At 39.5% G+C, this 21,038-nt stretch overlaps 1 protein-coding gene across 1 annotated transcript in view; it reads left to right on the top strand.

Annotated features, from left to right (window-relative positions):
* Window positions 1-4,940, top strand: part of LOC149260416 (putative protein phosphatase 2C 44) — a 52,690-nt gene extending 47,750 nt beyond the window's left edge. Inside the window, exon 3 of the mRNA XM_089458862.1 lies at window positions 4,882-4,940. Coding sequence (XP_089314988.1) covers window positions 4,882-4,940 — 59 coding nt within the window. The remainder of the gene's footprint in view (window positions 1-4,881) is intronic.
* Window positions 4,941-21,038: the final 16,098 nt, after the last annotated feature.

The raw sequence follows: 21,038 nt of genomic DNA, 5'->3' as shown, positions 1-21,038 counted from the left end.
AAGGATAGATTGTGACAGCCAAGGTGAAATTTTCTTGGCAACGAACCTTGCTTATTATTCAAAGACAAAGCACATTGATATTCATTATCATTTTGTGAGGGATATGGTCGAGGACCAAAGAGTGTTGCTGGTATAGGTGGACACTTTGAAGAATATTGTAGATGCATTTACGAAGTGTGTGAGCACTGAGAAGTTTTCTCAGTGTAGAGAAACAATAGTCGTTGTAGCGCTGGACCAATGACTAAGCTCTCATGTGACCCCCTGTGTGGAAAACAAAACAACAAGTAGGAGAATGTTGGGGGTGTGTTATATTCTTTCCACAACTAGCCCCACGCGCTATGCCGGGGGGTTAGAGGGGGGGCAAGGAGCTCCCCCTTCGTTGCGCCAACCGCATCGGGGGGGTCACAGGGGGGGTAGTAGTCCCCCCTGTTGGGAGGTTTGAGGGGGGTGGTAGCCCCCCTCTATGGGGTCCGGGGAAGCGCCCTGGGAATTTATTTATTTTGGACCCTATATTAGGTGGACAGACCTACCTATGGTTTTGTGCATGGGTTTTGCACATGGTTTTGGGCATGATGGTTTTTTGCCTGTGGTATCTTGTAGATCCGGTCAAGGGAACTACCGTTATGTTCTAATCCAGGGTCAATGAATTGGGGTTTGTGAATGCTTCAACATTTGTATATATGTATTGTAACATTGAAAGGAATATAATGAAAAATCAATCTAGTAGTCTCGGTTTTGGGATCCAGGGGAAAATCTGTGTGTATATCTATTTTATGTTTTATGCTCTCGTCATTGTTTATTTTCTGTTTTTAGAATTCGTATGCAGGTAGTTTCTATACAGGGTTAAAACCTACAATTTTAAGTTTACTTACATCATGCATTGGTACTTTTAATATTAAACAATTATTACTATAAGAACCACATTGCAAGAAACTCAAGAGTAATGAAAATAAGAGTAAAAACAAAAAATAGGTACTTGTGAAATTATATAGGTGTAATAGTTTTAGCCACAAAGGTTAAACATCCACCCTCTCTCTCATGGGGTCAAGCTACAACATCCAATCCTTGAGTGACAAGATTGAACCATTGCAAGTCCACTTCCCCTTCAAAATTGCCTCCTCCTCCTTTGCACATTAGAAACTCTTCATTTTCCATCCTCTAGCTAATATATGAATTATTCGAACAGAACCCAACTATTATCTTCATACATTTTTTAGCCACATGCTTATGAACTTCCTAGAAATCAATTTGTGATGGAATTCATAAACCATGGTCATGGCCTAGTACATTTACACTTGTTCTATCATAACATCCTAGCCAATTACTAGCCTCATCTTTTCTAGCTTCAACTTCGCACACCTAGGGTTGTTTTTCTCCCTTTTCACTAAGAAATCCACTCTTGTAGTATGCTTGGAAAACCCTTCCCCATTATCAACATCAACAACCAATTTGAGTATTATCTTCTTAACCATATTTTCACTACTTTTCTTAACAAGCTCCTTGTAACTAGAGTCCACCACCTCCAATAGAATCAAGAGAGGTCAATTACATTCATGGGTTGACCTAGATCTTGTGTTTCCCTACACCTCTAATAATTTTCCATAACCTCCGTCTCAACTTGGTTGTCCTTTCTACTAGTGTTATAATATTTTCCATCACTAATACACGATAGTTTTGAGCCCCTAACAACACCATCAAATGATTGATTTTGGCATATGACCCTATAATCTCATGCTTCCATGATTTAAATCTTATCAAAAACTAGAGCCATGGAGTCATAACAACATTTCTTGGGATTAAACAATCCACTTGAGTACTAGCTCATTCATTTCAAATCCCATTATTGAACTATCATGCATGAAGGAAACCACAAAGCTCCTAAATAACACATCATTAAAAAACCTAGTTAAACCCATTATAAAAAGCATTACAAACACTCAAAAACCCTAATTCCTCTACAAACACCCTAAAATCTTATGTCGTTGTATTCTATGTTCCACTTTTGGTTCTCATTTAAAAAGAAAAAAGAAAAAAAAACTTTATAAATAAAGGTCAATGTGAACACGATTAATTGAGTTTTTGTAGTATTTTGGATTAAAGCCATTTTAATAACTACTATAGCTTGAATGTTTTAATTTTATTTAGTACTTTTTCTAACAATGGGAAACACATCATAACTCAGTTGTCAAACCAACAATGGGGAGAACCATCACCCGCTACTCTCCACTAATGCAAGCTGACTCATCGTAATTATTCAATGAAAACCACACCATCTGGAATTACTCGCTAGTGGTCCAAAAGGGGGGCAGGGTTTCATACCTAACAAATGCCTCTGGGTCATAGGTCGTTAATATATTGCCTTACATTTGAGGAAGACAAGCTCTTAGCCAAGCATAAGCACTTTTAAAGCATACTCCAAACCCATGATATTGCATGAAAGAAAAAGGAATAGTATTTCATTTTCAATAGATTATATAAAATTATTAAATCTTACAAAAATTGAACAAAAAAAAAAACATGCTTGTGAATGCATATCAAATTGAAGAAAAATGTCCTTGTCACTGTATATCAAATTAAATAACATGGATATTTGACATGCGAGATGCCTTTGAAAAACATTTCATCCTAAACAATTCTCTGCACTCATATGCAATGCACCGAGTAAAGGTAGATTGATTAATGACTTTGGTGACTCCATGTCATATGCTCAATTATACCATGACATTGAACATGCTCGATTCACTGACATGATCAGTGTCCCTAATTCATACACTTATTTCTACCATATTGCAAAATTCACTTAGTGGGAACATTATCTATGCTTTTTATTAACTTTATAATGAAATGAAGCGGTGTGTAGAGAATTATGGGAAAGTAGACGACCGTGAGGATCTTAAAAATATCTTTAAGGTGAAATATGAGTTGATTCTGATACTATCATCTTGAAATTGAAACCAAGTAGTAGATTTTTACATGTTCCCATATAGTAAGCTTTGAGGTGAAAATAGAAATATGAATCGATGCTAAACAATATGGTTTTCAGACCATCCTGATTATTGTTTATGAACTGTTACATTACTCCAATTTCCTTTCCTCTTGCATTATGAGAATGCATCTACTCTCCTTTTATTTCATTCTCTTCTTCTTCCCTTTTGTGTTTTCCACTCTTTAGTTATTCAATCCTCCCCATCGTCATCTCAGTAATGCTTCTGATTAGGAGGCCCTACTCGGTTTCAGGTCTGCAATAACCACTTACTCTCATCCATCCCTAGCATTAAGAACTAATTGTAAACCAAATGTTTCATTTTTCCAGTGGATGGTACCATATGCAGCAGGTGCAGACACAGAGTCATTTCCCTAAATGTTTAAGGCATGGGATTACAAGGTAAAATCTCCCCTCTTCTCGGCAATCTCTTGTTTCTCACAATACTCGACCTGAGAAATAACAATTTTCACAGTCACATTCCCCATCAATTGGGAATCTTGCCTCGGATAAAAATACTTATCCTGGATCATAATCAAATCCAAGGTTCTATTCGACCCACTCTTGTTGGGTTCTAAAGTTTATGGAAACTCTATATTGATACGAAAAATCTTAGAGGAAACAACCCCTCAGAGTTGTGTGTTCTCCCCAGGTTACAATACATTAACTTACAATTTAACAATTTGACAAGTACAATCCTAGCCTACCTCAAGAACATATCCTCTTTGGAAGAGATAATTTTGTGTAACAATAATTTTCATGCGAGCATTTCTTCCAAGTTGGGTATGCTAAGACAAGTGACACATATATTTCTCTTTGATAACTATCTTAAAGGACAAATTCCCTCTTCCTTGTCTAATTGCACTAAGCTTCTAATTTTGAATATAGATGACAACCAGTTTACTGGTCACCTTCCTGCAGAGTTGTGTGGCAAGAGCACCCGGTTGACGAGACTCTTCAATTGTACAAAGCTTGAAAGGATAGAATATAGATGACAATCAGCTGAGTGGTGGCATTCCCGCTCCCCTCTTCAATTGTACAAAGCTTGAAAGGATAGAATTAGCAGGTAATCGGCTCAGCGGAGTAGTGCCTATGGAATTGGGTAAGTTGGCACAACTCGATGGGCTTCATTTAGGCAGTAATCAACTAGTTAGCGACAACATTAAGAGCTTTCCCATTTCTGCGCTTACTATTGTTCCATCCTACGAGAAATAGGGTTAGCTACTAATCATTTCACTAGACATTTTCCCTCTTCTATCAGCCAGCTCTCTGCAAATGTGAAGTTCATAAACTAGGGCGAGAATGAATTAGCACGAGAAATACTTCCACATATTCAAAACCTAACGAGCCACTGTAGATATTGGAGATAGAGAAAGGTAGGGTTTGACATTTACAGCTATATCAAGAGTGAGATCCATTGATGGTTTACGAATTTTACCACCTTTTTCTTATCAACGTTATGAAAAAATGCAAAACAATTCTTATGTTACACTAAGGAAAAAAGAGGAGCGATTGAAGTCTATATCATTTTGAGGTTTTTATCTTCAACTTAGTTTAGTGGTTTGGCAGAGTGGTTGGAAATGTTATTGATGGTTTTTATTTTTCCTGGCATGATTTAGTTATTTGTTTTGGTCTTTTTTTGTTAAAGTTAGCATATTGAATGCTTGGAAATAATCACATGAGTGAATGCTTTGATGTGGTGTTGTTTCTATTTAACTAGTTATATTGTGCCTATTGTGTTGTTTTTATTTTATTTTATTTTCATCATGTCAAAGTTGGATCTATTTGTTTGTTTTAGTTAATTCGCGGTTCATAGTTTTATTAGATATATAAAGACATGTTTATACTTTTGCTTTTTTGTTTGAGTTTGTTCTAACTCTTCTTTTTTTGCATTGCAGATATGGAAAATAGTGATGTTCAGTATTATGCCATAGCGGTTCGTTCTATTGTCGAATGAATAAGTTTTGTTTCATATATTTGTAGTCGGTTTGATAAAAAACTTGGGTTTCATCTTGCTTTTTTTGATGAACATGTTTGTGTGTTGGAAAGAATGAAAGCAGAAGTTAAATACTTGTTGGATGTGCATTTAAGAGAATCAGGGAGAAAAACAAGAAGGTACTGACTCGAAAGTGTTAAGTTTTGTGAGCATTACATTTTTTATGTGAACTAGTGTTTATTTTGTCATCAGTTCAACTATTTTTTGGAAGATGTCAATCACTGAATGCTTTGTGATGAAGTATTTGAAGTGCATAGTCCTCGTGGTTTTTTTTGATGTAAAGACATAATATTTATTGCTTTGTTTCAATTCTCTTCTTGGGTTTCAATGTTGGCGCAATCGATTATTTTTCGTTGCGTTGTTATCTTATAATTTGGATATGGATGGTCTTGAATTTTTAATGGATTTGTTTTTTTATCACATTCCAATGTTTGCTTAACAAATGTGTTTTTTTTCCTATTATCTCCCGATGTCAACCATGTTCATATGTTGCATTCACAATAATACTATATTGAAATGGAAATGGATAATAGTCCAAGATTTCCAACTATGGTTGGTCGTCCCAATGTGACAAAGATTGGCTTGATACAAAAAATGTCCCATGGTCTGTAATGCCTATTGATGTTTGTTAACAGGTTTTGGATATTTGTGTTAAGGTTTATATAATTTGGTTTTATAATATTTATCCCTTGAGCTTAATATTGGTTTGTAATGGAAATGTGTCATATTGTATAATAATTAATAAACCCATGTATATTATGATTCAACTAGGGTTTATTATTCCCTTAGGCTTATAATATCAATCCCTTTGGTTTATTAATCTAAGTGTTCATATTCCTTGGCTTAATATTATTTCCTTACGTTTAGAATCTCTTAGGTTTATAGTATTAATCCCAAGGGTTTATTATTGTCTTGGTTTTATAATATCAATGATGGTCAATCATGTTTTATAAATTCAATCATGGTCAACCATGGTCCAACGTTGCATTGTGACGAATATTGTTTAAATATGAGAATCAACTATAGTTAACCATGGTAAAATGTTGCATTGTGACGAAGATTCTCTCGATTTGAAAAGCAATCATGGTCAAGCATTTTCAAACATGGTCAACCATCACATTGTGGCAAGGATTGTATCAATATGGAAATCAACCAAGGTCAACGATGTTTATTTTAGGGTTTATAATATTTATCTTAGGGTTTATATAACTTGGGTTTATAATTTTTAACCCTTGGGTTTATAATAACAATCCCTGGTGTTTATTAATGTAGGGGTTCATGCCCACGGGGCTTTGGATTGACGGTGAATGGGTGCCTTGTTAAGGCACTCCTTGCGATAGGTCACCGGTTCAAATCCCCTGTGGGTACTTAGGTTAGTCTTAACTTAGAAAAAAAAAATGTAGGGGTTCATATTCCAAGGGTTTAATATTATTCCCTTACGTTTATAATCCATTTGGTTTTTAATATTGATCCCTAGGGTTCATTATTCAATTGGGTTTATAATATCAATTATGGTCAACCATGTTTTATAAATTCAAACATGGTCCAATGTCGCATTGTGACAAATATTGTCTCAATATGAGAATCAACCATGGTCAACCATGGTGCAATGTTGCATTGTGACAAAGACTATCTCAAATTGAAAATCAACCATGGTAAAACATGCTCAACCATATAATCTGTTGGGTTTAATACTAAAAATCCAAGAAATTATAAACCCTACAGAATAATCTTAAACCCTAGGGATTAGTATTAATTACAAACCCTGTGAATAATATTATACCCTGGGAATATGAACCCTTATATTAATAAAACCAAGGGATTTATATTATAAATCCAAGGGGTTCAAAATAAAACCCCAAGGGAATAATATTAACCCAAGGGATAATAAATGCAAGGGACTAATACTATTAACCCTAGGGTTTGTATTCCCTTAGGTTTATATTATCAATCCATTGAGTTTATTAATCTAAGAGTTCATATTCCTGGGGTATAATACTAAAACCCCAAGGGAATATTTTTAACCGAAGGGATAATAAACCCAAGGAATCAATACTAAAAACTCAAGAAATTATAAACCCAGGGAATAATAAACCCAAGGGATTAATACTAGAAACCGAAGGGAATATAAACCCTATGGTTTTTAGTATTAATCTCTTGGGTTTATTATCCCTTGGATTAATATTATTCCCTTGGTTTTATAATCCCTTGCGGTTTTAATATTCACAAGTTGGGTTTATTATTCTCTTGGGCTTATAATATCAATTCATTGGGTTTATTAATCTAGGGGTTGATATTCGCAGGGTATAATATTATTCATAGGGTCTACAATTAATTCCCTTAGGGTTATAATCCCTTGGGGTTTTAGTATTAACCCCTTGGGTTTATTATTCTCTTGGTTTTATAATATACTTTCAGTCTGAGGGTTTATATTCTCATGGTATAATATTATTCATAGGGTTTGTGATTAATATTAATCCCTAGGGTTTAATAATATTCCCTAGGGTTTTTAATATTAAACCTAAGGGATTATAAACCGAAAGGAATAATATTAAACCCAATGAATTAATATTATAAACCCAAGGTATATAAAGATGACCATGTTCAGCCATGGTTGAACTTTGCATTGTGACAAGGATTGTCTCAAAATGAAAATCAACCATTGTCAACCAAGGTCAACCATGTTTATTTTAGGGTTTATAATATTTACTTTAGGGTTTATATACCTGGGGTTAATCCCTTGGGTTTATATACCTCGGGTTTATTCCCTTGGGTTTATAATTCCTTGGATTTTTAGTATTAATCTCTTGGGTTTATTATCTCTGGGGTTAATATTATTGCCTTGGGTTTATAATCCCTTGGGGTTTTAGTATTAAACACAAGGGATTGGTATTATAAACCCAAGGGAATATAAATCCAAAGGATTAATAGTAAAAAAACAAAGGAATGTAAACCCCAGGGGTTTTAGTATTAATCCCTTATATTAATATTATTCCCTTGGCTTTATAATACCTTGGGGTTTTAGTATTAACCCCTTGGGTTTATTATTCCCTTAGGTTTATAATATCAGTCTCTAGGGTTTATTAATCTAAGGGTTCATATTCCTAGAATTCATATTTATATTACATAATTTAAAATTAAATAATATTAAAATACACTTAATATTAAATAATTATTATTATAAACAAATAATTACTATTAATTATAATGATAATAATAATATTTTTATTTCAATAAATTTTTTTGTATTATTATTTCTATTGTTGTATATTTATCATTGGTAGATACAAATGAAGCCTTTAGCTATATCAACCACATTAATATTTATGAGAGATTTTTCGGTGTAAATCACATGATATTTCATTTGTCGATGCGTTTCGAACGGACCAGTGTGGTTCATCGTCAGGACAAGTTGAAGAATCAGATCAAGCTTTGCATGTTAAATAGTTAGAGCAGAACCTCCAACGGCTATAATTTTTGACCAGGCAATGGCTATATTTACCAACGGCTAAATTTGACTGGAGATCAGTTAGCAAGACTAGGGGCAAAAAAAATAAAAGAGAGATAATTTAATATATTAAAATTGGAAGAGGGACACATGACTTCACCTTTTATTATAAATAAATAAAAATATATATATATATATATATATCTCTATATCTATCTATATATATATATATATATATAAAATAAAATAGAGTAGATTTTAAATAGTTATTAAGTTAATAGTTAGTTATAAAAGGAATTAACTATTTAAAAATAAATAATAGAACAAGTCAAGGGATAGAAAGAATAAGATTATAATATTTTAAATATTCATATTAAATTAATTGTTTATATGAATATACCTAAAGGTTTTAACTACTTTATAAAATTTATATATATATATATATATATATATATATATATATATAATAAATTAATTCTATTAAGATAAAAGTTAGTTATAAAAGGTATTAATAGTTTAAAAATAATAATATTAGAATAAGTCAAGGGTTGGAAAGAATAAAAATAATTCAAATATAATTAACTGTATATCTAAGTGTTAAACTAACTTATTATTATACAAGTAATTATATTTTCTAAAATTAATTTAATTTATTTAATTTTAAGTTTATAAAATAGTCCATTGAACTCGTATTTTAACAAGAATATAACGAACTATATTACTTTGATATTTATATATTTAATAACTTTTATAACTAACTATTAATTACTCTAATATTTATAATAACTTTTATAATTAACTATTAATTTATATTAATTTATTTTATAATTTATTTATTTTAAAATATATCTATAACTATAAGTTTATTAAATGGTCCCTTTACTTTTATTTTAATTAACTTATTTATTTAAATATAGGTTTTGCCCCTAATCCAATCCATCTAACCGTTTCCCGGTCAAATTTAGCCATTAGACAATATAGCCATTATCTGGTCAAGAATTATAGCTATTGGATGTTCTGATCTTACTATTTAAGATGCTAAGCTAGATCTAATTCTTCAACTTGTCCTGACGATGAACCACACCGGTTGGTTCAAAACGCGTCGACAAATGAAATTTCTTGTGATTTACGTCGAAAAATCTCTCATAAACTAAAATCAACTTTTTCCCTGAATCAAAAAAACCAAACACATAAATGCTTCAATCGAAAAACCAAGCAATGTAATATGTGCTCGGAAAGAGAAAAGAGACACTCGAAATAAGAGAACAAACGACACTCTTTCACTCATTCTATTTAAAATGAAGCAATGAAGATGTCACGACTGTAAGATGGATTAAATGAAGCAGCAAATCAGAAACTTGACATAACGAGTAAATAAACAAATGAGCAGTTATTGACCTAGATGCCCAAGGGTCATATAAACCATCCAAAAACTCAAAAAATCAAGCAATGAAACTTCAAGCCAATCAATCAATCAAAATCAGCAAACAAAGCATCCTAGTCACTTCTGGGCGGAAGAAGAGAATTTGAGGGTCAAGACACACTGGCACTGGAATGGGAGAAATTCTGATGTTTTCTTAACTCAGAGACCGGAGTGACTGCCTAATTGACAACTAGCGCTGATCGACACGACCAGCACGAATGGCCAGACTACAACTAGCACTGATGGGCTGATCGGCGCAACTGGCCAGGCTACAAGTAGTGCTGATCGAGGGATTCAGAGAAAAAATAAAAAAGAACTTCACACAGGGCAGACTTAACACATCAAAGGGTGGGCTAAACCAAACAAGCACACAAACTAAGCTAATGAAGCTTTCAAGTCAAGGAGAACACAGGAAAAACAAGCTAAGAGACAGAAATCAGAAGGGCAAGACACACTGGCTATGATCTAGGGTAAACCCTAATCTTCACCTATAGGAATCAACGTGACTGCCTAACTAACAACACGCGCCAAAAGGGGGTCGACACGACTGTTTTTTAGAAACTTGCATTGATTGGCGCGACTGTCAGAAAAATAAATGTGTTGACTGAGGATTCAAGTAAAAATAAAAATTTTCAAAGGCTAAGACTAGACTTGCCACTGTAAATTTAAGGCTCAGAGCAGTAAACCAGGCAAAGAAGAGAGCACTAAAGGGAAATGGTGACACTAGAAAAGTTCACACAAAATCATAAAATGACAATCAATCAAATAGAAGGATTGGATCCCCAACGGAGTCGCCAATTTGTGGTGCAGGTAAATTTTTAGTGCGGACACAAACAATTCCTCTAGCCCGAGAGAGCAGGGCTAGCCACAAACAAACAATCTATGGAAAATCTCCATAAGCTAGAATCAATTAAGAGGGCCTACCTCTTAGAATGATATTCTGCTTGGTGATGATCCTACTTCCTCACTCCAGCTATGTTTCGTTTCCTTCCTTCGAATACCTCAAACAAGCAAACAACAACAAAAACAAACGTGACAGCATGCAATATTGTATTCAACCTACTTAATAGTTCAAGGAACATTAAGCCATAAAGATATAAAATGACATTTCATGTAGGAAATCAATTGATAGTTGCATTAATATAAATCAGAAAGAGATTACAACCAGTGCCTTGACATTCTTGGTCTCCTCCGACATAGCCGGGTTCCCACACTTATGCTAGAACTTCATGGATAGCCCCAACAAATGGAAGTTTAAGGCCTCTTTCCCTCTAGTCTCAAACCAAACAAAAATCACACTATTCTCCCTCAAACACACACTAGAAATCTATAATCTATAAATGACTTGTTGGTTATTCACACTTGCTCCAAAACTCTAACTAGCTTTTGCTTGGGAAAAAGAGAGGCTTATATAGCTTGGATGGATGGGAGATAGTTCCTCTCATCATGGGAGAAGGTCTTATCTCTTGAGGTTGTTCTATCTTAATAGGGTAAAGGAGCCCAAATTGTTTTCCTTGCTCTATCCGTCCCAACCATCTACCAGAATTTCGTTATGAAGCTTCTAGACATGGAAGCTTCGGCTCCTTATTTAAAAAACCTTCCAAAAGAGGATCGGTGCGACTGGAAAAGGACTCATTCGATCTGACCGATGCGAGGGTTAGTTTTAACCTCTGTAAATCGGCGTGAGGAAAAAACTAGTCAATAGCATCGGTCTTGTAAACTGGGATAGAAGGAAGATTCTTGGGAAATGAGCAAAGGGGAATTATTTTGCTCATGAAGAGGGGCATACTGGGAGTTTCTTCATGATGGGAAAGCATGTCGAGTACATTGTAGAGGTCCTCCGGGATCGTAGACGGGGAGTACAGGGACAGTGACAAAATGTTGTGTAACACCTTCCTCTTGATATGTGTTTGCATGTTCCACAAATTTCTTCAAATGATAATTGGTATACATCACCTCTACTCATGAGATCAATAATATCAATCCAATCATCCCTATTTGTTTTAAGTAAGAGGGATTTAGTGTGGCGGATCCTAAATGATGTAATTTTCCCCTCTTAACATTGTACATGAACCTCTATATTAAATCCTCGAGACTCTCATCTTCTTTTTTAGTCTTTCTAAATATTTCTTCTATAAGGTCATGATATTTATATTTTTCTAGAAATAGCTTTTGCATATCATTCCATTATCTTATTGAATTAGCCCCTAAACTCATGAACCATTTAAGAGCTCTATCCTTCAATGTTTTCGGAAACAATATCATTTTTTGAGTGTTTAACAAGCAACCATAAGATCTACAAATAAAGATGGAGGAAAGATGGAGGGATGTTCTTCATATGCTCACTGACATCAGTATCTTGAATGGGAAAACCAAGAGGATCTCCTTCATTGTCATCATTTTCATCCATTTCTTCTTCCTTATTTGCCACCTCTTCTTCTTCTACCTACAAAAATGAATGGTGATGTGGCTTGTTGGGCGTGGGTCCTGGGATCCCCCCAAGGCAAGTTTTGGAGCTTAAATCCTAAGTTTTGACTAAGTCCATTGTAAATACTCTACGATTTGTGGGCACGAAGCGCGAAGATGGTAAATGAGTCAGAGGGTTGTTCACCCTCATTTTTGTAATGTAATGTCAGTTTGAGATATCTACCCATGGTCCCCGGACCATGGGATGTATAAATAGAGCGAGGCTCTAAATGTAAAGAGACATCATCTAAGGATAGAATGAAGACATGAAGAAATGAATCTCCAAAGCATTGAGTTGAACTGTAAGTCGTGTCTTTGGGTCGTAGAGTAGGAGAAGGCTTTGCAGCTGAGTGCGTAGAGGCCTAGTAGTCAGCAGTTGATGGGCAGACCCCTGCAGTTGAGTGCGCAGGGAAAGTTGAGTCTGTAACTGAGTAAAGCATTAATAAAGAGAAGTTTTACCATATTTCTGTGTATCTTTTTCTGTTTTATTGCATTGAAGTGTATTGGGTATGAATTGTAAGTTTACTTTTATTTTACTACGCGAACTTATATGAATCTGCTAAAGCAACTATAATATAAGTGATCCAGGTGGATGTTGGTGGCCACCCACCTATCCCATTTGGACCCCCACAACTATCTCTTTCAGCATTTTCAGTTTCCTTAATTGTAGCACAACTTACTATTTTTAGCAGTTTTTCGGGTCCTGAACTTCCGGAGCCGTTTTGAGGCCCTAAACGACGTTTTTTTGGGAATCTGGGGCAACAAGGGTCCATGGACCCATGTTGCCTCCCAAAGTGGTAGTACTCGGATAGATCTTTCTAACGAGCTATTGTACGCGTCAAACAGAGATCGTATGCCAAAGTTACGACCCCAGGAAATTGATGTACCAATTTACCCAAACGGGGCCCACAATTTGGTGTTTCATCTTCTAGGGTTAGGTTTTGGGATGTGAAGGGTTTTCCATTGTTTCTCAACAATAAATAGGCCTTCGAGCCTCATTGTAACACAGTTTTTAGAACAGTTCAGAGGCATGTAGCCGCCACATCTCTTCTTAGAGATAAGCTACCATCGCCCTAGCTGGTTTATTTCCATTTCTATTTGTAAACATATTTCAGTATTTTACAGTAATGAAATGAAGTATTATTTCTGCTGCATCTTTGTATTTATGGATATCTCGTCTCTGTATTTATGGTTATCTCTGTAATTTGTTGCGTTCCTGCTTAAATCCGGATCAATAACGCATCTCTTTACGCGAAGATAACTAATTGTTATAAGAATATAAGTAAGATCCATGGCGGAACTTGGGGAAATAGTGCAGAACGCTGCCCTAGCAGATCAAAAGCCCCACAGCCCTTGGTTAGGGTTGTGCAAAGTCAAGTATAACAAGGGCGCGGAGGCCTCGCAGGTCAGGAAAGTGCGCGAAGGTATTCACAGTTGGACTAAATCGACCCCTCAGACATCTCAAGGGTTCGGAAACCTGGTTCCAGCATCCCCCCATACTGCTTCGGTGAGACCTCAGTCCGCGCTTCGCGGACTGTTGTTGAAAGGGCCAGTAGTACAGGGATTTGTTAATTAACTCCGAACCTGGGTCAGGCCCCAACAAGCCAACAAATGGTTCTGTTCTCGGGACTGGAATTTGCGTAGAGATGTTTGATATTGTATCACTGGAATCCAACTAAGAAAGAAATTGAAGATTGGTTGGATAGGAAGATTCACAAGTTCGCGACGCAGGAGAACAGGAATCTGTGACTATCAAAGGAAAAGTGGTTAGACTGCTACCTGTACACAGAAATCCACGAATTTTTATTTGCATCTTTCCCTATACGAGTGGATCATGAAGCTAGCATATAGCCAAGGAAGGTGGAAACTCAATAATTCTATTGTGTGGACTCCAGAGTTGGTGTGCATATTCAAAGTATCAGAGGATAAGATCTCGCACATTGTTGATCACTGGCTCGATCGAATTATAGGAGGATTCATTATTGAGTTCACGGTAGATACTTCAGTTAGCCATAGCAAGGCAAAGCGACACTTCCTCAAAGGACCGCGAGGTAAGTAAGTGAAGTCTTTGAACACTTGGATTAAGATGCTACTGTGTGAAAAACGGATTATGTGAATACATTGATGTTCCGGGCTACGCGAAGTGGGAGAATTTACAGGAACGAAAGTAGTTCAAAACTAGAAACTAGCCCTTGATTTCACCTTCGTGAGGGGACAAGGAAGAGCTCGCGAAGGTCTCACCAAGAAGTGCGATCAATTTGATTAGACAGAGGATTCTGCGCATACCACTCCCACCCACACCATCACCATCTTCACCGCCTTCACCCCCATCTTTACCCATACCACCATCGCGACTCGATATGGCAAGCGCGATAAAGTTTCCAGTATTAAAGGGAATAGGAAATGAAGATCCAGACCAGTTTTGGTTCGTGATAAGGGTTGTATGGGAAGCACAGGGAGTTACAGATGATAACATAAAGAAAGCAACGCTGGTCAGCGCTCTGCAAGATCGCGCACTAACCTGGTATATTAAGTATTCTAATGACAATCTGAATGCGGGGGTCGCGGATATCCAAATTGCACCTAACAAAGAATTTAGTAGGCCGAAGTCAGAGGCCAGTTGATCATTGGGTTCAAGGAGATCACAATGCTACCAGGCGAGACTCCTTGGGAGTTAGATCAGGTAATGAAGTGTACAATTCGCGAAGCCAATATGACTTTGACGAATGGACAACACCGTAAATGGTTTGTAGCATCGCTAAAAGCTGCATTTGAGGAACGCGTTGTCACAATAGAGATTAACGACTCAAGAAGAGGCCTTGGAGATCGCGATGAGGCTGCATGAGACCACGATCTAGGATCCTAACCTGGGGGTTCAGTAGATCCATGTGCAGTTGCAAAACTTATGCCTTGAGATGCAGAGTCTGAAACAGGATAGGACATCTCGCCCAGAAGTGCGCGAAGAAGTATGGTGTGTAAAGTGCAAGGGTTAAGGACATGACAAGGACCACTGCCCGGTGTTCGCAAATTACCTCATGGGAGGAGGGTCGATGCCGTTAAGACCAGAGGCATAAGCAAGACCTAGCACGGCACCTGTTTTGTGGTGCATGATTTGTCAAATAGGAGGAAAGCATATTACGGACAACTGTCACTTGTTGCAAAAGTACATGCCGAATTTGCAAAAGTTGTTCTGTAATTTCTATAGATCAGTGGGACATGATGAGCATACATGTAGAAGCTATGATCTAACGATGGATAGGACTCCCACCTACAAAGTCCAGGCCGAAATGCAACCCCTTGACCAAAATGTAGGAATGGCGCGAACCGGATTTCAGGGGCGCGGACGAGGCCGAGGTGGAGGAGGACCTAGAAAAGGTCACGGACAACTGATTTGTTACAATTGCGGGGGGCCAAGACATTATGCCTGTGATTGTACGAATCCAACGTGTCCATCATGCCTATATTGTACCTTGTTTGATCATGAGACGGAGGATTGTCCCACAGTGATACCTAGGCTCTGCGACAAGGGAGCGCTTCAACCTCACCTGACTCAGAACCTACAGATGATGAAGTCTGAGCCGCGCGAGGAAGACCCAACGTGAACATTGTGCTTCGAAGTAGCATTACGACAGGAGATGATAAAGGCAAGCAGCCTGATACTTGGGTTCACAAGGCTCTGATGAAAGAACCAGAGTTTGATTTGGAGCGCGCTAAAGAAACCTTCATGAAAGCCAAGAGGAGCTTGGCTGATGCCTCCACTCCAAGCAGAAAAGACAGACCGGAGCCAGAAATGGATCCATCGATGCTCATGACGTTCCTAGAAACATGCATGAATCTACTGCGTGACAGTAAGGTTGCAAAAGGATTGTAGGAACTCATTAATAGATGCACTGGGACTGTGCCAGGAGAACCGCGTGTAGTCCAGAAGATTGGAAAGCACGCGATGAGGACGGGAAGAGAAATGAGGTTGACCACACAGATTGGGGAATACAAGATGGACCAAGTGATTCTGGACCTAGGATCAGATGCGAACGTTCTGTCGAAGCAGACATGGGAGCACATGGGAAGGCCTACACTGCAATGGTCTCCTATCCAGCTGTGAATGGCGAACCAGCAAAAGATAATACCTATGGGGAGATTGCAGGGAATCACAGTGGATATTGAAGGAGCAAGCGCACTAGAAGACTTTGAAGTGATAGAGATTGTTGATGATAGCAATCCCTACCCCACGCTATTAGGAATAGATTGGGCCACTGACATGAACAGGGTGATAAATCTAAAGAAGCACAAGATGATTTTTGAGAAAAATTCCCTATGCGTAGTCATACCTTTGGACCCTGCAGAAGGATCACACTACACAGAGCCGATGCGTGACTATGAAAGCCACGACGACTTAGACTGCATCTACAAGATAACCGTGCGAGAGCAAGACTGGGTAACTCTTGTACATCAGATTCAGACGAGGAGATATAACGATGGTAGAACTGGTTACACGAGGTAACCACGCTGAACTAAAACATGATGACAAGATCGTTGCATTGCGTATCGACAGAGGTAAGGGATCTGCCTACTTATGATGGGTTAAGTGAGGTAGATACTTTCTTTAACATATTTGAAAGGGAGGTGTCGCAACAGCAACGTTTCGAAGTTTTGAAATGGGTATTGCGTCCTACGCTTGCGAGGTGGTGGGGTGCGCACCAAGGAAGCTTTGAGGACTGGCGCAAATGCAGGAGAATGATGCGCATGCATTTCGGGAAGCCTCAGATGTGATTAACAGACAAGAATGCTAGATGGAACGGTCCACGCACACACCTATCCAGATGGGTACAGGCATATGTTAAAAAACCTGCGTGGATGCACATGGACTTCATGTTCGGAAACATGGTCAAAAAGCATGTGTGGGCAAGGAAATTGCGCGAACGGTCCCTCCAGTTGGGATGATAGAGTGTGGAAAGAACAAATGTGCAAAAGAATATCCACGTAGAAGCCTTTAGCGGAGTGTGCGAAGCACTGAACAAGATATATAATGCGCAGCGGAGTGATTGGGACCTGTGCGTACCAGCAGTTCTATGGGCTTATAGGACAACGTGCAAGAAACTAACGGGACAAACACCTCTGAGGCTGGGGTATGGAGCAAACGTTGTCGTCCCAATAGAGTATAATATGCTTAGTCCGCGCATAGCAGCGCCGGTAGATATGACGGCTCGCGGAGCTTTGGAAGAAGGGATAGCACAGTTGAATGAAGAAGAACGCTTGGGACCTAAAGAAGAAATCCGACAGGGTGATCTTAGGCTCCAAGAACTCATGAAAGAAAGAGTGCGCTTAAGGGAGAAAAGTGCTCTGGTGGAAGCAGAAGTCAAGAAGCTTGAGGAAGAAATACAGAAGGATTTTCTTGATAAGAAAATCAGGATGATAAAACAGGGTGCACACGACTACGGTGACAAATTTGGGGACTACAACCAGGAGTTGATCAGCTTGATGCCTTGGATTGGACTGTATATTACTAAAGGGATCACCCATGGTGGCGCGATGCAGATGGTGAAGTGCACGACGCAGACAATAAAAACAAAAGGCGAATTTGTTCTAGGGAAAGTGATGGATGACCAGTTGGAACCCTATACAGGTGGCGCAGCTACTTGACTAGCTATGGGAAGTACAGTCTTAGCGCTCTAGACAGTTGAAAGGAGGTGCGGACTATAAACTACTCTGCCCAGGAGTTGCGCGATGTCGGGGCTGCACATAGGAGCAAAGTGTCACAAGGTCCGCGACCACGCAATGGGGGTTGCGTTGCCGCGCGGGTTGGCTGGAAAGTGACCATTGTAGTCACTATTCACGATGTGATGCTTGACTTGAGAGCAAATGGAGCGGGTAGTAGGCATTTAAGACATGCTTTATGGGCAAGATTTGGGAAAATTTGTCACCAAGGGAGCATTAATGGACTGGATTTGGGGGGAACGATCGAATTTTAATTCAAAAGGCATTATAAATTAGAAAGGATTGCCCAGCGAACAACACTTGGTAATTTGCGAATTGAGTTGTCGTGCGCCCCGAGTATCTCGAACCGAGACCTGTTTGTCCTATGGAAAGTGTTGGTTGAGCACCTGAGTGAACGATTGAGATATTTCTGGATGAACGAGATGGCAGCGTCTGAAGAAGGTAGGGAAATCGCAGATATGACCACCGAAGAAGTCATGTAGGCCCTGACCATAGAAGATGCCCCTGAAAGCGCTAGGATTGTTGTGGAAATCCCTAAATCACCATGCACGTCAAGACTGAAGAAAGATAAACAACCAATGATTTCGGTACATGTGTCCCCTCAAAACCCGCTACAAACCACATTAATAATGGAGGAAAAACGGAAAGCGGTTAACCTGGAAACCGACAAGGAGGAAGAAGACCTTGAGGATCTCATAATTGAAGAGGACGAGGACGAGTGCATGGAGGAAGAAACCGAGGTTGCGCACCCTACAACAAAGTTGCCCGCATATGTCCCCCCACAGAAGGGGAAGGCAAAGGTGCCCAAGGACCTTGATGAGAGCAAGAGCTCTCTATAGACTCCGCTCTTCCTGGACGATATCATTTTTGAGGGCACGCACCTAGGACAGGTGCCAAATTTGAAATTTGAAGATTGGGATCTTGTCGACCACGAGAAATTCCCTCACCTAGTGACCGTGCAGCTCATGAAGTCGAAGCAGAACATCGCGGTGGGAGTTATAGAATTGGAGCCACGCAAGTGGTTACGCGAAGTTGAAAAGGCAGGGTTGTTAAACCTGCTCTGGGTGTCACATTACCACCGCGCCCCAGTGACTATCTTCGTCATCAGGCAGCTGCTCTGCCTAGTGCATGGTGGGTGTTTGTGGCTAGAGGAGCCCATGCCCATCACAAGTCACCTAATCCATCAAATTACCTGGCTATCGTGTAAAGGAGAGGACCCCACAGACATTACGGAGGGTAAGAGCAGTGATTTGGCCATCACGGAGGCCATGAAAAATAAATACAAGCTGGAAAAGAAGAAAATGGGCTATGCAATATCCAATATCAACAACAAGGCCGTCAGAGTTGCGACTCAGATACTGGCAAGTAAGCTCATGCGAAAGTTCCATGCAGATGAGGTGCCCGCGCCGGTGGTGGCACTTGCCGAACATTGTGCAGAGGGGGTCCAGTTTAACTGGTCCGAGTTCTTGGAAAGTTGCCGCGAGGCATAGAAACAAGGGAAAAACTTCCACTATGCATGGATTTTGCTATCCATAGTGCTGGTAGCGGAGGAATTTCCTGAAGACAGCCAGTTCCCCACAATTGCAAGGGATCTCCCGGAGGTGCAATGTACGCTTCGCTGTGGGCCACTAAAGACGCGAACCATATCCGCGATAGCAAAATATTCTGGGTGTTCATGGAGATGAACATCAAAATGGGGATTAACTGCAAGCTGTGGTTATCACCCATTGTCTACAATAGCATGCAAAGTTTCGCAGAGTTTAAAGCGAACTTTCATCACATCTACCTTAGGGCGCGTAGGGACCCTGCTAAGAAGTGGAGCGAGCTACCCTACATAGCCATAGATGATGTGATCTTTGATGTACTGGAGATGTGGCCGCTGGTATGGCGCGCCCCAGACATCTTCACAGTGGAAAATTCTGTTGTGCAGAAGAAGAAGGAGGAGGCCAAACTGCGCGTGGCATAGTTGGCAGAAAAGAGAAGGCAAGAAGCAGTAGCAGCAAATGTGTAGGAGGCGCAGGACGCTACGCAGGCAACAACAAAATAGAAAAAGGCCGCAGCAGTAGCATAGAAGGCAACAGAGAAGGAGCACGAGGGCTAGAAGTTGCCTTTGCCCGAGCAGGAACAAGAGATGGAAACAGAGGTAGAGGAGGGCGGGGTCGACCCACAGACAACGTCGAAATTATTAAAGTGCCAGCGCCAGAGCGAGCAGATGGGGTTGCGCAAGAAGGTAAAAGTGTCGAAGTTGTCTATCAACCCAATCACCCTTATTAAGGGGGATCTGCACGATATAGGGGAGGCAGTGTGCGACGTCACCATAGAGGCCCTCCAGAACTTTGCGAAGGAGAACCAAATTATGTTGGGGGCCCTCCGAGCACAGATTCAGGAGTTGTAGGTACGCACTCCTCAGGCTGGTACACTCTCAACCAGCCTCGCAGTAGGAACAGCTGCGGCCAAGCAAATGTTGCGCGCTCGTATGAACAACACAATAGTGCTACTTGAAGGGGCACTGGTTACAGCAAATGAGGCCGGCGGGCCTACGGTCAGTACACTGAAAGGTCTAGGGATCAACATGGTTGTGCTCCCGCAGGAGACGCTCTATGTTCTGTAGGATGGGATTACTGCAGAACTGTGGGCTAGGGAGAGTCACATGTTGCAGGTGCTGAGTGAGCAGAAGATCAACATGGAGCAGTTGAGCTTGCAGCGCGACAAGGTCGTGTCTCAGAATAGGCAGATGGTGCAGGTACTTGAAGAAGCCTGCCAGATGGTCCCTGAGCTGGCCATCCCAGCAAAAGCACCAGCAAAGGCGCGCATCCAGAGATTAGCAGTAGGGGTGTGCGAGGCATGAGAAGAAATTGCCAAGGTTCAGCTGGAGCTGAACCTTCAGATAGCAGAGCTACGGTTGAAGGTGCAACCATCGACTCCTCCAGAGGTACAGGAAAAACGCGCCAGTGCCATTACGTCGGGGATGGAGGAGATCAGTAGTTTAGTCAGGGACTGCACCACA

Source organism: Pinus tabuliformis, chromosome 6 (assembly GCF_031772625.1).
Source record: "Pinus tabuliformis cultivar Carrire ecotype Pingquan chromosome 6, CPIR1, whole genome shotgun sequence".
NCBI lineage: Eukaryota > Viridiplantae > Streptophyta > Pinopsida > Pinales > Pinaceae > Pinus > Pinus tabuliformis.
Note: the sequence above shows the minus strand (reverse complement) of the source record. Positions and strands in the feature narration are given on the sequence as shown.